Raw genomic sequence first — 16,426 nt, 5'->3', positions numbered from 1 at the left:
GAAACAGTGGAGTGTCGACGCAACAGCATGCACCGGCGGGCACTCTACAGGGTAAGTAGGCTCTTGAATGGTGAGCGTGAATGCTCTCTCTGACCTTTCATCTAGTTTTCGCGCCGAGTCGACCTCTCCTCGACCAGCGTCGCGTCCGCCCAGAACCTTCCTTCTTCACGGACATTTCGTTCCTCCGCGATTAGACGGGACGACAATGGTGACCCTCCAGTTCCCAAGTTTGGGAATCGATGGGGTAATCGACAGGCATCGAAACCGATTGGGCTGAGCCCTGCGGAGCAAGCTCTGCGTGCGTCGCTCGTGGCTAAAAGTAAGCCGGAGCCAGAGCCAACTTCATCCACACGATCAGAAACGCGGCAAAATCAACGCGACTCTGCGTACTCCACGGGCAAGCAAGACTATCTCCGAGCTTGGAACGACCGAGATCAAAGAACGCCTCGACCGAATTCAACTAGCCGCCGGGAACCGGGAAGGCAAAGAGAGAGACGATCGCACCCCCACTCGCGGTCAAAGAGAGACTGGATATGCGCTGAGTGCGATGTGAAAGTCTTCGCAAAACACAAAGCATGTCCTTATTGTCAGGCGCCCGCACCGGCCTCAGTTACCAACCGCCATCGGCCTGAACAAACAGCGGCAGATTGGGACTGTCCGACGTGCGACACAAAGAATTCCGAACGGCGTTACTCTTGCCAGAACTGCGGCACCAGGCGCCGGGAGGTGAGGTCCCCTCGCACGGATCAAGAGCTTTCTCCGTTTCAGAAGCTAGGCCGGTCAATGTTGCATGAATCAGAGGGAGCTTCGGATGACGAAAGACGAGACATGGAGGATTCTGCGAAGGTTGATCGGGAATCACGAGGCTGGCTCCGCGGACAGGCTTCGGCTAGCAAGGAAGCTGCGAAAGACACTGACGCAGCTTCCGAACAGCCGAGAAAGGACCAGTGGTCCTGGGATATGTCTGCCTTGGAGCAATTGGAATCGGTGGAAGCACAACAGGATGCAAGTGATTTGTCAAAGAAACCAAAACGTCGTGATGGAAGGAAGCAGCGCCAGGGCGATGCTGAGGAGTCTGATTTTGATGTCGACGAGCGCGAACGCCGTCGTGAAGACCGCAAGCGCATGAAGAAGGCCAAGTCCGCCAAAAAAGACACCATCTCAACACCCGCGCCTCTCTATCTTCCCGAGTTCATCAGTGTCAGCAACCTGGCCGATGTCCTGGGTGTGCGGCCAAACCAGTTTGTTCAGCGTATGGAGGACATGGGATTCGAGGATGTGTCTTACAGTCATGTTCTCGATGCGGAGACGGCTGGCTTAGTCGCTGCCGAGTTCAACTACGAGGCTATTTTTGACACTGGAGCCGATGACTTGCAAGCTGCGCCAGTACCAGAAGATACCTCTGCACTGCCAACCCGACCTCCCGTTGTTACTATCATGGGTCACGTCGACCATGGTAAAACTACAATCCTTGATTGGCTGCGTAAGTCGTCGGTAGTAGCTACTGAGCATGGTGGCATCACTCAGCACATCGGTGCTTTTTCCGTGGCGATGCCTTCGGGGAAGACAATCACTTTCTTGGACACCCCCGGTCACTCCGCGTTTTTGGAAATGCGTCGCCGTGGTGCTGACGTGACTGATATTGTGGTTCTCGTGGTGGCAGCGGATGACAGCGTCAAGCCGCAAACCATCGAAGCTATCAAGCATGCCACGCAAGCAAATGTCCCTATTATCGTTGCCATCAGCAAGATCGACAAGGAGGGCCGAAACCCAGATCGAGTGAAGCAGGATCTCTCTGTACACGGTGTCCACGTCGAGGATTATGGCGGTGATGTTCAAGCCATTGGTGTTAGTGGTAAAACCGGCGAGGGCATGCTAGAACTAGAGGAAGCCATTGGCGCTCTATCGGAAATGCTAGACCACCGGGCCGACACCACTGGCAACGCTGAGGGATGGGTGATTGAGGCCTCCACCAAAAGCTATGGCCGGGTCGCCTCTGCCCTTGTCCGCCGCGGTACACTACGCCCGGGAGATGTGATCGTTGCGGGTACTACCTGGGCCCGTGTGCGTACTCTCCGTAATGAAGCTGGTGTTGCCATCAGCGAAGCTACTCCAGGCATGCCGGTCGAGATCGATGGATGGAGAGAGCAGCCGGCAGCTGGAACTGAAATACTGCAGGCGCCTACGGAGCAGAGGGCCAAGGAAGTCGTGGAGTATCGCTTGGGTCGGACCGAAACGGAGAAGATGGGCCAGGACATGGCCGCCATCAACGAAGCGCGTCGAGAGCTTCTTGAAAAGCGCAAGCTTGAAGACCAGGACGTGGATGAAGCAGCCAGAGCCAGCACCGAACCGTCTGGTCCCAAGCCGGTCCACTTTATTGTTAAGGCGGATGTCGACGGTTCAGCAGAAGCGGTGCTCAACTCTATTTCTGCTATTGGTAATAACGAGGTCTATGCCAACATCCTCCGCTCTGGCGTGGGCCCGGTGACTGAGTTCGATATCGAGCACGCGGCGAGTGCCAATGGGTTGGTCATCTCGTTCAACATGCCCATCGATCCTGCCATGGTCCACATGGCAGAACAAGAGCGGGTGAAGATCATGGACCATAACATCATCTACAAACTCATGGATGATGTTAAGGAGGTCCTCAGTGAACAGCTTCCGCCCACGATCACCAAGCGTGTGACTGGCGAAGCTCAAATCCAGCAAGTCTTCGAAATCACTGTCAAGGGCCGTGAGAAGACCGCTATTGCAGGATGCCGTGTGCGCAACGGTCTGATCAATCGTACCCGCAAGGTCAGGGTCATCCGAGGCGACGAGACAATCTATGACGGTAAGGCCGGATGCACCACACCTCGAATGCGAGTAATACTAACATGCTTGCTTAGGCTCGATCGTCTCGTTGAAGAACGTCAAAAAGGACGTGACCGAAATGCGCAAAGACACTGAATGTGGTATCAACTTCGAAGACTGGACTGGCTTCGTTGTGGGTGATCACGTACAATGCTACGAAGAGATCCATGAAAAGCGCTTCCTGTGAGCTCTCTAGCTTTACACCTTCATGCGGTCGACGCCACTGTATTTCTAGGTTTCATTCTCTGGCCTCGGGTCTCCTCTCGGGCAAATCCACACTCAATCCCTGTACCATAGCCAAAATTTGTTGTCCTCGATATGTCTTGCATTGGGGATGGCGTTGATATAGATGCCCATGGGCCATACTGGATGTAATTTAACATACTGTGAATGCAATATGAAAGGCATGTACCATATTTTAATTTACACCCAACCCACAGAAGCAGCCTGGGTCTACAGGTTCGTATGCTCACCGGGATCCAAAAATCATAACTCGGTGCATCCTCTGCCTCACCTACATCAATTCGCGCAACCGTCATGCTTACCGCGCCTTCCATCTCACCCGCCCAACCCACTTCGCCCAATCCTGCACATCCTCCCTCTCGACAATGCGGTCCACAGTAAACCACTCCCGCGCAAGCTCCTCGTTAGTCGCCATGCGATGCACGAAACTATGACAAGCACGACAGAGCCAGGCAACACTGTTCAGTGTCCACTCGTCATGCCATCCTCTTTTGAGCACCTTGGCATGCACCCCGCGTGGGATGAGATGGTGATATGACAGCGGGATCCAGTCGCGCTCGCAGATCTCGCATGCCTCTGCGCGTGTCGTCGACCATACCGGCGGCCCTGCTGTCACACTAGTGATGTAATCCGTCAAAGCGGGCGACAGGAACTCTGGGACATCGGCTGCGTCGGGGATGAGACCGTACACTGCTAGCGAGTCTGTGACGTCTGCTGGGATGGTGGCACAGAGGGAATCGAGCAGGGAACGAGCTAGCGGCGTGTCGTTGTCTGGGGGGACATAGCGTGCGGCCAGAGCTGGGTCATTTTGAATTGCAGCGAAGGAGAGCGTCCGAAGTGGCTCTGGGAGGGAGGTGAATGTTTCTGTCGCGATGAACTGTCGGTCAACGGCGGCGTTAGTCGTGTATTTCGTCGGGGGTGCTATCTCGTCCTTGTGGCGAGAACGAGAAGGAAGCTTCTATTTCGTACATCGATGAACTCGGCCAATTCCTCGGGGTCGGCTCGCTCGTGCATCACTGTTGGCGCGGTGGCTTTCACATCCTTGCGGCCAGCACGCCTGGCTTTCGGCCGTTTTGTGGATTTGGGCTTTCCTTCGGAACGGGCGACAATTGCGCTCGAGAGGCATTCTCGGAAGACGGAATAGTTGTCATCGGAGGTCATTGAGGGCGCAGAAGGCGCATGATTCCCAGACGGACCGGTGGCACAATGGTTGCGCGGCGTGGTGGACGAAGCGAAGCGACGCCCCCGCGCGCCACGGAAGATTGACATCATTCCATTCCGCCGCTTCCAAAACAAAATTGCAACGGACTACTTTCGACAACCATGGTGAACGGAACAGTCGTGGCCTTTGATTTGTATGGCACTCTGCTCTTTACGGACTCTATCGCCCAAGAGCTGGAGAAGCACTTGGGTTCCAAGGCGCAGTCCGTCGCGACGCTGTGGAGGCGGTACCAGCTAGAATATACATGGCGACTCAACAGTATGGGTGCGTATCTCTGCCAATCCGTGGTGGCTGCAGTTTAACCAAGGTATAGACCTCTACGAGGACTTCACGCACATCACCCGCAACTCATTGCGCCATGCATTGGCCGAGAGCGGAGAGCAGTTGAGCGACGCCGACAGCGCAAGCGTGATGGAGGCCTACGACTGCCTATCTACATTCGCCGACGTCTGCCCGGCCTTGAACCGGGTTGCGATCGATTCGACCATCCATGCCGTGGTCTTCTCTAACGGCACCAAGACCATGGTCTCCAACTCGGTCCTGCGCTCCAAAGACCTGGCGCCACACGCGAGTGTCTTCCAGGATCTGATCACGGTCGACGAGATCCAACAGTACAAGCCATCGCGGGCAAGCTACCAACATCTTGCCGACAAGACCGGCAAGTCGACTGCACAAATGAACGAGCTCTGGCTCATCAGCGGTAACCCTTTCGATATCGTCGGGGCACGCAGCATGGGCATGCAGGCTATCTGGATCGATCGCGCAGGTAGAGGATGGCAGGATGCCGCGATGCCGGACCTACGGCCCACGGTGATTGTACGGAGTCTGGAACATATCGTAGAGGAAATTCAGGGTCGGCGACAGTAGACTGCTAGGCGAGTATGGAGGGACCAAGGCCCAAGAGCAAAAAAGGGAATGTACCGCTGAAGAATATTTCCAAACACTCCACGTAAGCAAAGAAGAGTTCGGGGTAAGCCAGCGACGATCAGTCTGTCCTCCTATTTCCCCTCGAAGAACCCATTGCAAGGTGGATTCCAGAGTGAATAAGGAGGAGTGTTCAGTTTATGTATGGAGAAGAAAAAGAAAACGCGCGGGTGAGAAAAAAACCGCTGAAATAGGAGACGCTGACTAATCTCGCTTCTCGGCGGGCGCGCTTATCGATAAGCAGCAGAGCTGTTGCCTTTTTGTGATTCGATTCGAAGCGATCCGTCGTGATCTCTTGCCTCGCCCTGTTCACCGCACTTGTTGCATTTCTTCGACGATGTCGCGGCTGTGGGATCCGACTCGAGCAGCTTGGCTGTATCCTCTGCGGGTATGCCGCTTCCCTTCGTACTCTGGACGCTCAACTCTACTCTGGACTGTACTGACCTTGCATACAGGGCATCCACTATTTCGCAAGTCATCGATTCCTCTGGCCCTTATTTAAGGCCCGCCTCCTTCCTATCGTCCTCCTTTCGAGCTTTGTCTACTTCCTACTGTTCTTCTTCGCCTACTTGCCCCAGGTAGCCTTCCTTTCCATCTTCCAAGGCGTCGGAGCATGGGTCAACGGTGCATTCCTAGTGCTGGGTGAAGGTGCCGCGATTGTTGCAGCGCTGTTCGAGGCCTTCTTCGTGGATGAGACCCTGGTGGATATATTCGACTCGGTTCTGGTGAATGAAGGCCAGGAGGAGCTCGTCCTTGCCTCGCGAGTGATCTACCCCGAAGCCGGGGATCCGACTAGCCGCCTGGGCACTCCGACTACTAGCGCAGTATACGCGCCATTTTCTTTGCGACAAATAATCGAGTTTATCGTCTTGCTGCCTCTCAACTTCATCCCGGTGGCCGGCACCCCGATGTTCTTGGTGCTGACCGGGTACCGGGCAGGCCCATTCCACCACTGGCGGTATTACCAGCTTCTGGATTATACCAAGCAGCAGCGGAAAGCCAGCGTGAGTCTGCGCCAACTCCAGTATACCTTGTAAGTGGCTTGCATTCCTTCAACCCTTATTCCCGAATCCTGACTTTGTAGGTTCGGCACTATCGCACTGGTCCTACAGTTGATTCCCCCTTTTTCCATGTTCTTCCTGATGACTACCGCAGCTGGCGCTGCGCTGTGGGCGGCCGATCTCGAGAAGAAACGACAGCTTGCAGGTCAAGGGCCCAACAGACTGGGCGACAACTATCATGATTTCACGGCATGATCTATAGTCTCATAATGTGCATGAATGGGCGACTCTCGCAGAGACCGCCGTGAATCTCCGCTGGACCGGAGCCGTATCCTTCTCCAGGGGTCTTTGCCCCAAGTAGAAATAGACATGAATCCTCAGCCATTCTTACTTTTGGGTTCGCCTTAAACCTTCAATGCCCGGGGATTACGTGCGCCACGTGACCGCGGCCCTCCATTCGAGACTCCGACGGCGCTCCTCTCTTTGTTTTCCCGCCTGCTGCTGCTTGCTGTGCCAGGCCATGCTAATGAGCGTGTGCTGCATGCATCATCGTGATCCGAACACCAATCGTACTCAGCAAGCGTGATCACCACACGGACCAACTAGTGATTCTAGTTCGAACCCGGCTCCATTGACCCGTACTCTGGCCTGAGCCTCGACAGGGTCTCTGCGCCGCGGCAGTCTCTTATCGCACGAACATTTAGTTCCCGACCTGCCGCGCAGGGTTCAGCACAAGCGCTCCACGCTAGCGTCCCCCGGCAAAGTGGGTCATTCAGAGACCCCCCGCGGGTCTACATGAACGGGACTTCGGCATCACCGGCGCGCCTAGTTGAGCACCGATGACTATGACCTGATGATTCGGGGAATGGCCATGTCCGTTGCATATCTGGTGTGCAAATGGACTCCAAAACAAGGCTACGCAAGGCCTGCGATGCCTGTAGTATTCGCAAAGTGAAGGTTGGTCTTGCTGCCCCTGGAGACATCCAAATCCCAGTGCTAACGGCCTTACCAAGTGTGATATCAGCGGCCCGCCATGTCGGTCCTGCGCTAGCTTGGAAATTCCATGTACCTATGAGCGACCGAGCAGGCGCCGCGGGCCCCCCAATCGCCATGCCGAGGCCCTGAAGAAGCAGAAGTTGGAAATTCAACCAGTCACTTCACCAGCCAGTCTGACGGATTATCCCTTGGCGGGCACGCCGCTGGCAACGGCCAATTCTACAACACCACCAGCAGCATCATCGACTTCGACGTCTGCGGAATCCATCTGCTCTCTGCACACGGTGCAGCTATTGATTGATGACTTTTTCACCTATATTCACCCTCTTGTCCCAGTTCCACACGAGCCCTCTTTTCGGGCTGCTTTTGAACGGCGAGAAGATGCTACTAGCGGCACATTCTTAGCCCTCCTGGCATCAATGATTGGCTTCCTAGTTGCCTCCTTCCCCCGGCGACCCAAATTGCGCCTCAATACCGAGGCAGAACGCTCCGCGTTCCCGAACTCAATAGCTTTGGTTCAACGGTGTCATGATGTCGCCATTCAAGCCCGAGGCATCGGATACTTGGATCGTAATGCAACAGTCTACGACGCGGCCATCAGTTATTTTCTCGGTGTCTGTGCTGGCTACGTCTATAGCATTCGACGCTGCCGTATGTACCTGGCCGAATGCCGGGCCATGTTGCAAGTGTATGATCTCTGTCGATCCCCTACCAACGTCATACCCCCATCGGTGCCGGGCGTTCCCAGTCCATTATCATCATATTCAGCGATGTCTCAGGACCAATCAACCCCCAGTCTTACCGACAATACGTCGGTAGATTTGATTACTCAGGAACTTGGTCGCCGTCTTTTCTATGTGTCCTTGGTTGGCTATCAGTCTATACATCAGCTTGGCTCTTCCGACACCAGAATACAAGTGCCTCCAGAAACCCCAACTGATCGCTATCCGCCACTTCCACTGGAGGTTGATGATGAGTTCCTGTTTCCGTCCCACGTCAGCCAGCAACCCGCAGGTCGAGTGTCACAGCTGGTTGGCTTCAACGCCAACGTGCGCGTATACACCTCGTACAATGCCCTCTTCGCCTTGGAAGTTGCATTTGGCAGCGGCCAGATGTTCAACTGGGAGCACCAACGCTCCACAGCATGGGACTGTCTTCAAAAGGCAAAGTCTGCACTCCACGATGTCCCCGTGGAGCTATCCCTATATCACCCAAAGAAATCTCTACCCGGGGTGCCCGGTCATGGCGAAGATGGCTCGGTATTTAGCTATGCGGATGATCATATCCACCAAGAGAAACGCGCGATCCAGTATGAGATCCAGAAAGCCAATATCTACGCAAGTCAGCTGTCCACACGCTCGTTCTTGGTTGATAAATATTGGAATTTGTTTGAGACATTTACGAAATTCGGCAATTCTACCCAGATGGCACCTTCCAGTGGTGCCATGCAGACCAAGACCGAGGGACCCTCCGAAATGAAGCCTGAAAATGCCACCACAGCCCCCGCAGACCTCTCGGCACAGGAGTTGGCGCATTCGAACATCGACTACATTGGCCGCATGATGGCAGAAGAGCGCAAGCTGGTCATAAAGGATCTCTTTATACTGCTCCGAACAGTCAACGAAGTCAACATGGAGCCAAACGGCGTCAGCATCGTAAGTCCTGCACCAATATTCTCTGTACTTGTTCTAATGCCCACCCAGACAGCCAAAATCCGCCAGGTGGCATCAACCCTTCTCAGCGTGCCCTTCTATCCCAAACTCTATGCAGCCACAAGCACCCCAGCCGAACACCAACCAGCAGATTGTCCATCAGTCGAATCTGCATCCGCGGCGCCTCCAGGACTTCATGGCCTCACCGCCGCGGAGGCAGAGTCATACTTGCATGCTTTCATCGACACCCTCATGCGTCTCGAGGGTTACACTTCCCCACCAACGGACTCGGGCGATGCAACTGATGACACGAGCCCGCAAAGCAACGCACGCGCGATGAGTTACCTGAGTGACTACGAGCGCGACCAGGAAGAGCTAAGCCAGTGGGCTAGTCTGAAGGAGTACCAGCAGAAGTTCGCAGAGGCTGGCGGGATTCTGTCGGAGCTCTAGCTAAAACCCACGGCTTTCATATCTCAATCCGTTGAACGTTTTTTTTTTTTTTTTTTTTTTTTTTTAACTTAGACCAAGGAACTTGACGAATCTTGAACAAAAAACAAATTTATCATTTTTGCTACAGTACCAAATGGATGTAAATTAAGGCGGTGAATACTAACGCAGAGCGTAGCGCCAGATAAAAGATAGCAAATATCAGAACAGCAATGGTATCTTTCATTCTTCCACTCCAGATAGACTACCCTGTCACACTGGAGGCCAACATCGTCACTGTGGCAGTGACGGTATCTCTTTCGGTGGCGGTTACAGTCTTCATCTCTGTCTCTGTCTCTGTTTCGGTGATTGTGATGTATCCAGATGGTGTGATTGGGATCACGGTTAACACACCCTCCTCGTTATTCGAATCACTCGTGCTCGTAGCTGCGGTTGAGCTGGTCGAGGTGGAACTGGTCGAGGTGGAACTGGTCGAGGTGGAACTGATCGAGGTGGAGCTAGTACTTGTCGAGCTGGTACTGCTCAAACTGGAACTAGCCGTGATCGTGACCGTCGAGCCTGGCGCAGTCACAGTAACGCTCCGCGTCGCCGTAGCATGCACAGTGATCGTCTCCTCTGCCTCCTCGGACCGCGTTGAGCGGGTATTCGCTGGATACATAGTCGTGGTTGAGTATTCACTATGCGACGCGTACACAATCACTGGCACAGTGACATAGTACGCCCCATTGGTAGTCGCTTCGTGTGATGTTGTATGGACTACAGAGGCAACCCCTGATGTGAAGCTTTCTGCTGGAGCGAACGTGGCTTCCACTGCTGGACTGGTGCTTTGTGTGGACAGAGAGGTTTCTGCAAGAGTTGGTGTCGATTGAGTGGGCGAGGCTGTGCTGGCGGGGATGGTTGACGGCGTAGTCTCGGTCGAGCTTGTGTCATATAGAGGGCCCACTATCCCAGCAGTGGCACTTAGGGTTGCTGCGCTTGAGCTGCTTTGGGTGCTGTGTGTGGTTGGCTTATTTGGCGTAACCGAAGCCGAGGTTGCCGATGGCAATTGAGCCGGGATACTCGATGATGCGTTGATCCTAAGTGTATTGGTCGCAATCGCGCTGCTAGATCCGGCTGAAAGCATCGGGCTGGTCAGACTCAAGCTTTTGGAAGTTGAGACCAAAGTTGTACCTGAGCTGGCCTCGGATGGTGCAAGGGGGGCTATGTAGCCGCCATACACGGAAGTTGTTGCCACGGCAGTGGAAGAAGATGAAGGTTTGATGGAGGTATTACTGTGAGAGTAACTTGCCGAAGGCTTCGCTGGCGTAAGAGTGCGAGTTCCGGAAACCGGATTGGAATAGGCAGGAGTTGCGGGTAGTGATGAGTACGTTTGAGCATATCTCAGTGTAGACGAGGTAGAAACTCGCGAAGTACTTGAAGACGGGACATGTAGTGGAGTAGATGAACTATAAGTTTCCACTTGCTGAGTCGTATGGGTCATGGAGTCCGGATTTGACGGAAACACAATCACTGGACTGGCAACAGCTCCGTTGCTAGTTGACGAGCCACTTGAGTTCGAGACATTGGCAGCAGTAATAGTGCCTAAGGAGGCAAGTGGGGTCGTGATAGGTGTACTGGTGTTGGGGGAAGCGGAGATCGTGGACCAAGTAAATATAGAGGAGGAAGCCAATGACGACGATGGGGTCATAGATGTGGCAGGAATTTGCGATGAAGTAAGGATCTGTGGTGTAGGAGAGAGCTGTGCTGAAGATGTCGAAGACGATAGAAGGAAAGTAGACGAGGCAGACGAAGGGGACAGCCCGTCTGCTTCAGTATTATGAGTCAAGTAGACCGTGTGAGACGATGTGCTCGAAGGAAAGACTGGTATAGAAGTGGAAGAAGTAAACAGCCAGGATGGCGTGACAGGTATGACCGTCAGTTCATCACCATCATCCCGTTGCACACCAGGTGCCTGCACAGCTGGAGACGCCGTGACTTTGGAGAGGGATGCATTATCGGACACAAGAAGGCGGGCGGGCGAAGTGGAGCGAGAGATCGGACCAGCCGAACAGGTCCACGCAAGAACCAGGAAAGTAGCAAAGCGAATGAGCAGCATGTTGATCTCTGGCTTGTCCGTTGAGCGCGAATAACGAATGGAGAGTGCAAGAGACTGCTGGGACACACAGGTTGGGCAAGGCGCGACGGAGAAAAGGTAGATGATGAAAAGGAAAAGAAACGGAGATAAAAATGGAGAAGGAGTTGTTTCAGCAAAGCATGACCGATGGCGATAATTGCTGGGGTCGGTGGTCATTCAACGATAGTGTCGCATGGCCGGGATGGCGGGCAATCAAAGAGTGTGGCGTTGTATTAGAGACAAGTAGGAAATAACGAAAGTAAAAAGAAGGAAACAGCCTGCAACCCAGCCGAACTATCAAAGAAAACAAGACGAAAAGAGTGAAGTCTCGAGGCATTGAGCGGCCGTCCTTTTGAAGTGCTGTCAGACCGGGCCTTCAGGTCGACTTCCAGCCATTGTTTTGAAAAAGCCGGCCTAGACCACATTGGAACTCGCAGGCGCCATTGCCAGGGGCACTCTGTGGGACGAGTTTCACTCGAAATAGATCTCCAAGGCGCGCGACAAAGAGAAGAGGTGTTGTTGCAGTAAACGCCGGGGTTGCGGCCTCGCGCGGTGTGATTGGGCGACGGCCGCACCCACCGGGCGCTTTGGATTCGAACTATGACGAGGCGGCAGCTTGGACGGACGCGACAATTGGCCTGGAGCTGGTGTGGATCATGGGGAGTGAGTATATTCTGAGGCAGAATGGATCCTCTGAAGGACCCATCTGGGGTGCTGGTTTCCCTGCTATTGATTCCATCGCCTCGCCTCGATCTGGTCTCGTGCATGATGGATCTAGGATCAATCACCCTACGAAGAGGCCACCGTGAAGGTCCCTCCAATCCCTTCAAAGGACGAGATCTCCCCGGTCACCCCCCTGGAATCTCCATAGTAGTGCATGCGATAGGTCCCACTCCGTAGAGGGTTGGGGTCATCCACACTGTAGTAGGCGTCCTCGATCTGCCATTGGATGGTGACCTTGCTGTATCCGAGAACCGTATTGGTTCGCTCCCAGAGAAAGACCAGGTTCCAGTCGCGGTCGCTACGGACCACTTCCCAATCACCCGAGTCGGCATTCTTCCGCTCAATGGCTGCGTAGGTGGACTCCTGGTGGAGATTATTACGAGGGTTTGCGCCAACGAATACTGTGCTGACGATATCACCGGGTCTGTATGTCTGACTGCCCGGGTTGGAGATAATGTCGCCGTAAGACTGTCCGATCGGCGCTCCGTCATACACCACCCCAGTAATAAAGCCGAGCGACTTGTTGGTGTTGACGGGTGGACTTGGGCCAGCGGCCAGACTTGGCAGGCTGGCCGCAGAACTTCCCAGGTAAGGTAGATATGTGAGTGTCAAGTTGATGTATGCTGCAAGTTCGTTTGGTCCGTACAGAGTGGATGCCCCCTCGTAGCGCTGAATGCTGTATTCTTCCTCGGTTGCAACGTAATGCGCGTAGCTGTTGGACGGCGCTCCCAAGACGACCTGTGGGTCAGATACAGAGAGGGTGTCTTGGGCACCTTTGGCAATGGCCTCTTTCCAGCGCCGTCCTGACATCGTCGTTGCCTCACTGGTGGAGACGATGATGAACAGTTGTCCTACCCGAAGGACCTGGATGTCGACAATGTCCGGAGCCCATGCGTACGGCTCGGTGAGAGTTCCCACGTCCAACAAAATATCTTTTGCTCCTTGGCACTTTGTCTGTTCGTCGCTAGGTTGGTGAATAAACGCCCGGGCGACAATCCAGAGCGGGTTATCAGTGGCTGGGCCCGTTGCGTTCTGAGTGAAATCGAAGGCACCAGGCCCGTCCGTGGTTCCAGCAGCGAAAGAGTATCCCAGCGCCGCAGTGCAAGTCTTGAGAATACTGGTGTTGAACGGAGACTGGAACGTGTAGCCATTCATATCTTGATACACATGGAACTAGCGAATATCCGAAGCACCGGTGACCGAAGTCGCATTGCTGCTCATTTGCTCATAAAGCGCCTTCGCCGCCGAATACTGGCGCCGACCTATTTCAAAACAGCTTTTGGCACCGTTGTCTTTTTCTCGGAAGAATGGACCTCTACCATGGCAGGCCTCATTTGTGCCCCCACAGGTGCTATCGGTGTATGTGCACATCTGCCCAGAGCCGTCCTCACACCAGGCGCCCAGAATGTTTGGGCTAGTGTCTCCGACATTGGATTGAGAGAACCCAATCACCACATCATCGGCAAATCTCGAATCCCCGCCAATACTACGCTCAAAGAGGTAAGCAGCGACGCCTTTGTTGTCACCTGTGACGAGGGTATTATTGTTATACATGGATGTGCCATGCACAGGGAACCAGGTCAAGATTGCGGCGGTCTTGTTGTCTGATTCTCGGTCAAATCGAAGGAGCGTCAAGGTCTTATCAACCTTGGCCGAGTATTTTGCCTTCTCCTCTTCCGGATTCTGTTCATACGCGAAGGGACTTCGATTGATGTTGGAATTCTCCAGGTCTATAGACCCAAAGGACAGGCGCCCGGCCGTCAAGCTCTGGTGGGCACGCTTGATGGACAAGATAGTACCATCCACAATTGCTTGATAGCTCTGCTTGTCGAATCCCTTTGTGGGGATTTGGGGCAGAAGATAATTCATCCACGCTCCGGGTCCAGAATGCGAATGTGTGCCGGTCAGCGCCACGTTGTGTTCTCCATAACGCGCGTAATCGCCGCCAAGCGCCGCAAGTCCCTGCAGGACTCCATGTCGCACAGCCGTGTCACCCGCGAGGGTGTCGAGAACCAGGTAGATGAATGTGTTATCAGGCTCGTTCGGGTCGGCGAAAATAAACGCACGAGAGAATATCCTCTGGCGCAAGCCCGTGCCCAGTTGGTCCAGGCTGGCGTAACCATTGAAATCAACCTCGACTACTGGACTATTCTCATGTCAGTTATTGGACTTACTGAAGGTCCACAACGGGGAACTATACCCTGTAACATCGGCTTTGCCTGCACCCACGAGAAATAAATCAGTCTTTCTAGCCGCGCTCGCCCGGACTCTCCACTGGTTGAAAGTCTGGGTGAAGCTGGGCGCCGGCGACTGGCCGGTATGTTGCATCACAGCTAGCAGTTGTAGAAAAACGAATAGTGTCAGGACGACACCGCTGAAGGCCACCCCCAGCCGTAGATTAGCCATGGCATATGAGCAGGAGATGTGAGCCGAGTACAATATGGCGTCAAGACGTCACGCATTCCTCGGGGCAGGGAAACTGACGAGTACTTATGGCCGCATCGGAGCCGACGGACCACGACTAGAAGGGAAGTCAGTTCGCACCAGAAGATCATTAGCCATGCTTGGCAAAGACAGCAAACCTTTTCGGAGGTCGCATCCAGCTAAGCGATGGGGGGTGTGATGGCCGACAACCTGCAGGGCTGGGATCGTCATGCACCATCCCTTCCGGCGCCCGGACGGGACTAGCGATTGCTCGAGAGTTTTGAAGACTTTCCCCCGCTCGGAGCAAGATACACCCGATCTGGCGTGGGTAGGGCTCGCTGATGACCTCGGGATAGACACGACGTACAACGATGTACCTCCATCTCCCTATCTAGCGGCATCTGCCCAGACCAAATTGGAGATTTCGAGAAAGCGGAGATCAACTGCGACGCGACTCGATTTCAGGTACATTGTCTCGTCCAAGGATATGATCGTCATGGCTACAGCGGTGCTTGTTCTCTGGAGGTGACAAGTTATGATTCGTCCGAAGCCCTGGATCCTGACAGTCGGACATTCCGCTGCAGCTGGGAGCAGCCAATAAGCAGCCAATAGTTAGTCGAACAGGAGGGAATAATAATAGAAATCGCCTGATCTCAAAGGCTTATCTTATCGTCTTATCTTCCTATCGCCTTATCGTCGGGCGAGGAACAAGTCACATGATTCATACACCGCCCTGGCGAAGAAACCGGCGCATATCTTCGTCTGCTCGATCAGCGCGCTCGCTGTTCACAGTCTGCTCAATCTCTCATAATGCCTCTCATTACAGAATCTCACGACTCTCTCCCTTGTAAGTCCCCATGTGCGACGCTCCTACGATCAAGTGAAGCTAATCCTCTTTCTCAAGATGTCGATACTGCGCCCTCCGCCGCTGCGCGACAGCTAGCACAGCAGCTCATCAACGCAGAGCTGTCTCCAGAACACTCGTCCGCCCTCCACCCGTCAATCCCACCCGCCCCAGAAGCCAAATTTACTCCTTTCCTCCAACAAGAGCTCCAGCGCAAGGCGGCCGGCACACCGCTCACAGGTGGTATCGACCTGACCCGCTACGAAGCCCCAGAGCCGCCAACCCGTGCTGCAGACGGCGAAACACCCGACCTGACCCAATGGCGTCAAACTCTCCAAAATGCCTACGCCTCTAGCCAGCATCTGTCCAACCGACACGAGAATTTGTCTTTGCTCGACGAGAGTGGCAAGAACGCCTGGCTAATTGGTAACTCACAGCTAGAGGATATCCTGCGTGGCCTAGAGAAAGAACTAGCCGACACCAAGCAGGCTGCAGATGAAGTGAACAAGCAGCGAAAACTGGCCCAGGAGGCCAACCAGGGTGAGATGGTCAGCTTGGAGGAGACTTGGAAGCGTGGCGTCGGTGCCGTTCTAGATGTGGAGCTGGCGTCGGAGGGTCTGCGGACGCAGATTCTGGAGCACAGGCGCCAGGCAGCCCAGTCACAGCAGCTGCGGTAAAAACCATTGACTTTCTCTTTGCTGCCCTCATTCGAGGAGTCAAATTATGCTCGCGCCGGGGATGCACCATTCCGGTACCACTTTCGGCCTGGCACACCGCACTGGTGTTGTGCAACATTTGCCCACGACTCCGCCTACATGTGATTCGAGTCCTGGTGTGCCTTCTATGCGACCTTATCCCTAGCACTGCATGACGCAGAACGCACTGGTCCTGTGACTCTGTAGTCCGAGGGCACTTCGAATACAAATGGGTCGTCGGCAGTAGCCTAACGACCCAGGCACTGTGCTGCTCATAGCGGGCAGCTCC

At 54.3% G+C, this 16,426-nt stretch overlaps 8 protein-coding genes across 8 annotated transcripts; 6 read left to right on the top strand and 2 right to left on the bottom strand.

Annotated features, from left to right (window-relative positions):
• Positions 1–27: 27 nt before the first annotated feature.
• Positions 28–3,040, top strand: N7459_004934 (translation initiation factor 2; the record flags this gene model as incomplete). Its single annotated transcript, XM_056944118.1, has 3 exons — positions 28–51; positions 106–2,833; positions 2,889–3,040. 3 exons carry the CDS (start codon positions 28–30, stop codon positions 3,038–3,040), a joined length of 2,904 nt encoding a protein of 967 aa, XP_056801001.1.
• Positions 3,041–3,394: 354 nt separating this feature from the next.
• N7459_004933 (HNH endonuclease) lies at positions 3,395–4,257 on the bottom strand (the record flags this gene model as incomplete). Its single annotated transcript, XM_056944117.1, has 2 exons — positions 3,395–3,973; positions 4,066–4,257. 2 exons carry the CDS (start codon positions 4,255–4,257, stop codon positions 3,395–3,397), a joined length of 771 nt encoding a protein of 256 aa, XP_056801000.1.
• Positions 4,258–4,419: 162 nt separating this feature from the next.
• Positions 4,420–5,185, top strand: N7459_004932 (haloacid dehalogenase, type II; the record flags this gene model as incomplete). Its single annotated transcript, XM_056944116.1, has 2 exons — positions 4,420–4,582; positions 4,632–5,185. The coding sequence occupies 2 exons, from the start codon at positions 4,420–4,422 to the stop codon at positions 5,183–5,185; spliced, it is 717 nt and encodes a 238-aa protein (XP_056800999.1).
• A 394-nt stretch (positions 5,186–5,579) lies between these two features.
• On the top strand, positions 5,580–6,498 carry N7459_004931 (EI24 domain-containing protein; the record flags this gene model as incomplete). The annotated part of the gene is made up of 3 exons (XM_056944115.1): positions 5,580–5,630; positions 5,698–6,275; positions 6,327–6,498. 3 exons carry the CDS (start codon positions 5,580–5,582, stop codon positions 6,496–6,498), a joined length of 801 nt encoding a protein of 266 aa, XP_056800998.1.
• A 642-nt stretch (positions 6,499–7,140) lies between these two features.
• N7459_004930 (uncharacterized protein) lies at positions 7,141–9,341 on the top strand (the record flags this gene model as incomplete). The annotated part of the gene is made up of 3 exons (XM_056944114.1): positions 7,141–7,200; positions 7,257–8,894; positions 8,943–9,341. The coding sequence occupies 3 exons, from the start codon at positions 7,141–7,143 to the stop codon at positions 9,339–9,341; spliced, it is 2,097 nt and encodes a 698-aa protein (XP_056800997.1).
• A 133-nt stretch (positions 9,342–9,474) lies between these two features.
• N7459_004929 (uncharacterized protein) lies at positions 9,475–10,054 on the top strand (the record flags this gene model as incomplete). The annotated part of the gene is made up of 2 exons (XM_056944113.1): positions 9,475–9,480; positions 9,578–10,054. 2 exons carry the CDS (start codon positions 9,475–9,477, stop codon positions 10,052–10,054), a joined length of 483 nt encoding a protein of 160 aa, XP_056800996.1.
• Positions 10,055–12,240: 2,186 nt separating this feature from the next.
• Positions 12,241–14,580, bottom strand: N7459_004928 (neutral/alkaline ceramidase; the record flags this gene model as incomplete). The annotated part of the gene is made up of 3 exons (XM_056944112.1): positions 12,241–13,308; positions 13,375–14,320; positions 14,375–14,580. The coding sequence occupies 3 exons, from the start codon at positions 14,578–14,580 to the stop codon at positions 12,241–12,243; spliced, it is 2,220 nt and encodes a 739-aa protein (XP_056800995.1).
• An 828-nt stretch (positions 14,581–15,408) lies between these two features.
• N7459_004927 (pre-mRNA-splicing factor SPF27 family protein) lies at positions 15,409–16,119 on the top strand (the record flags this gene model as incomplete). The annotated part of the gene is made up of 2 exons (XM_056944111.1): positions 15,409–15,445; positions 15,503–16,119. The coding sequence occupies 2 exons, from the start codon at positions 15,409–15,411 to the stop codon at positions 16,117–16,119; spliced, it is 654 nt and encodes a 217-aa protein (XP_056800994.1).
• Between the last annotated feature and the right edge of the window lie 307 nt (positions 16,120–16,426).

Source organism: Penicillium hispanicum (genome assembly GCF_028827665.1).
Source record: "Penicillium hispanicum strain IBT 35686 chromosome Unknown utg000004l_segment0_segment0, whole genome shotgun sequence".
Taxonomy (NCBI): domain Eukaryota; kingdom Fungi; phylum Ascomycota; class Eurotiomycetes; order Eurotiales; family Aspergillaceae; genus Penicillium; species Penicillium hispanicum.
This window is presented reverse-complemented; position numbering and strand designations above follow the sequence as displayed.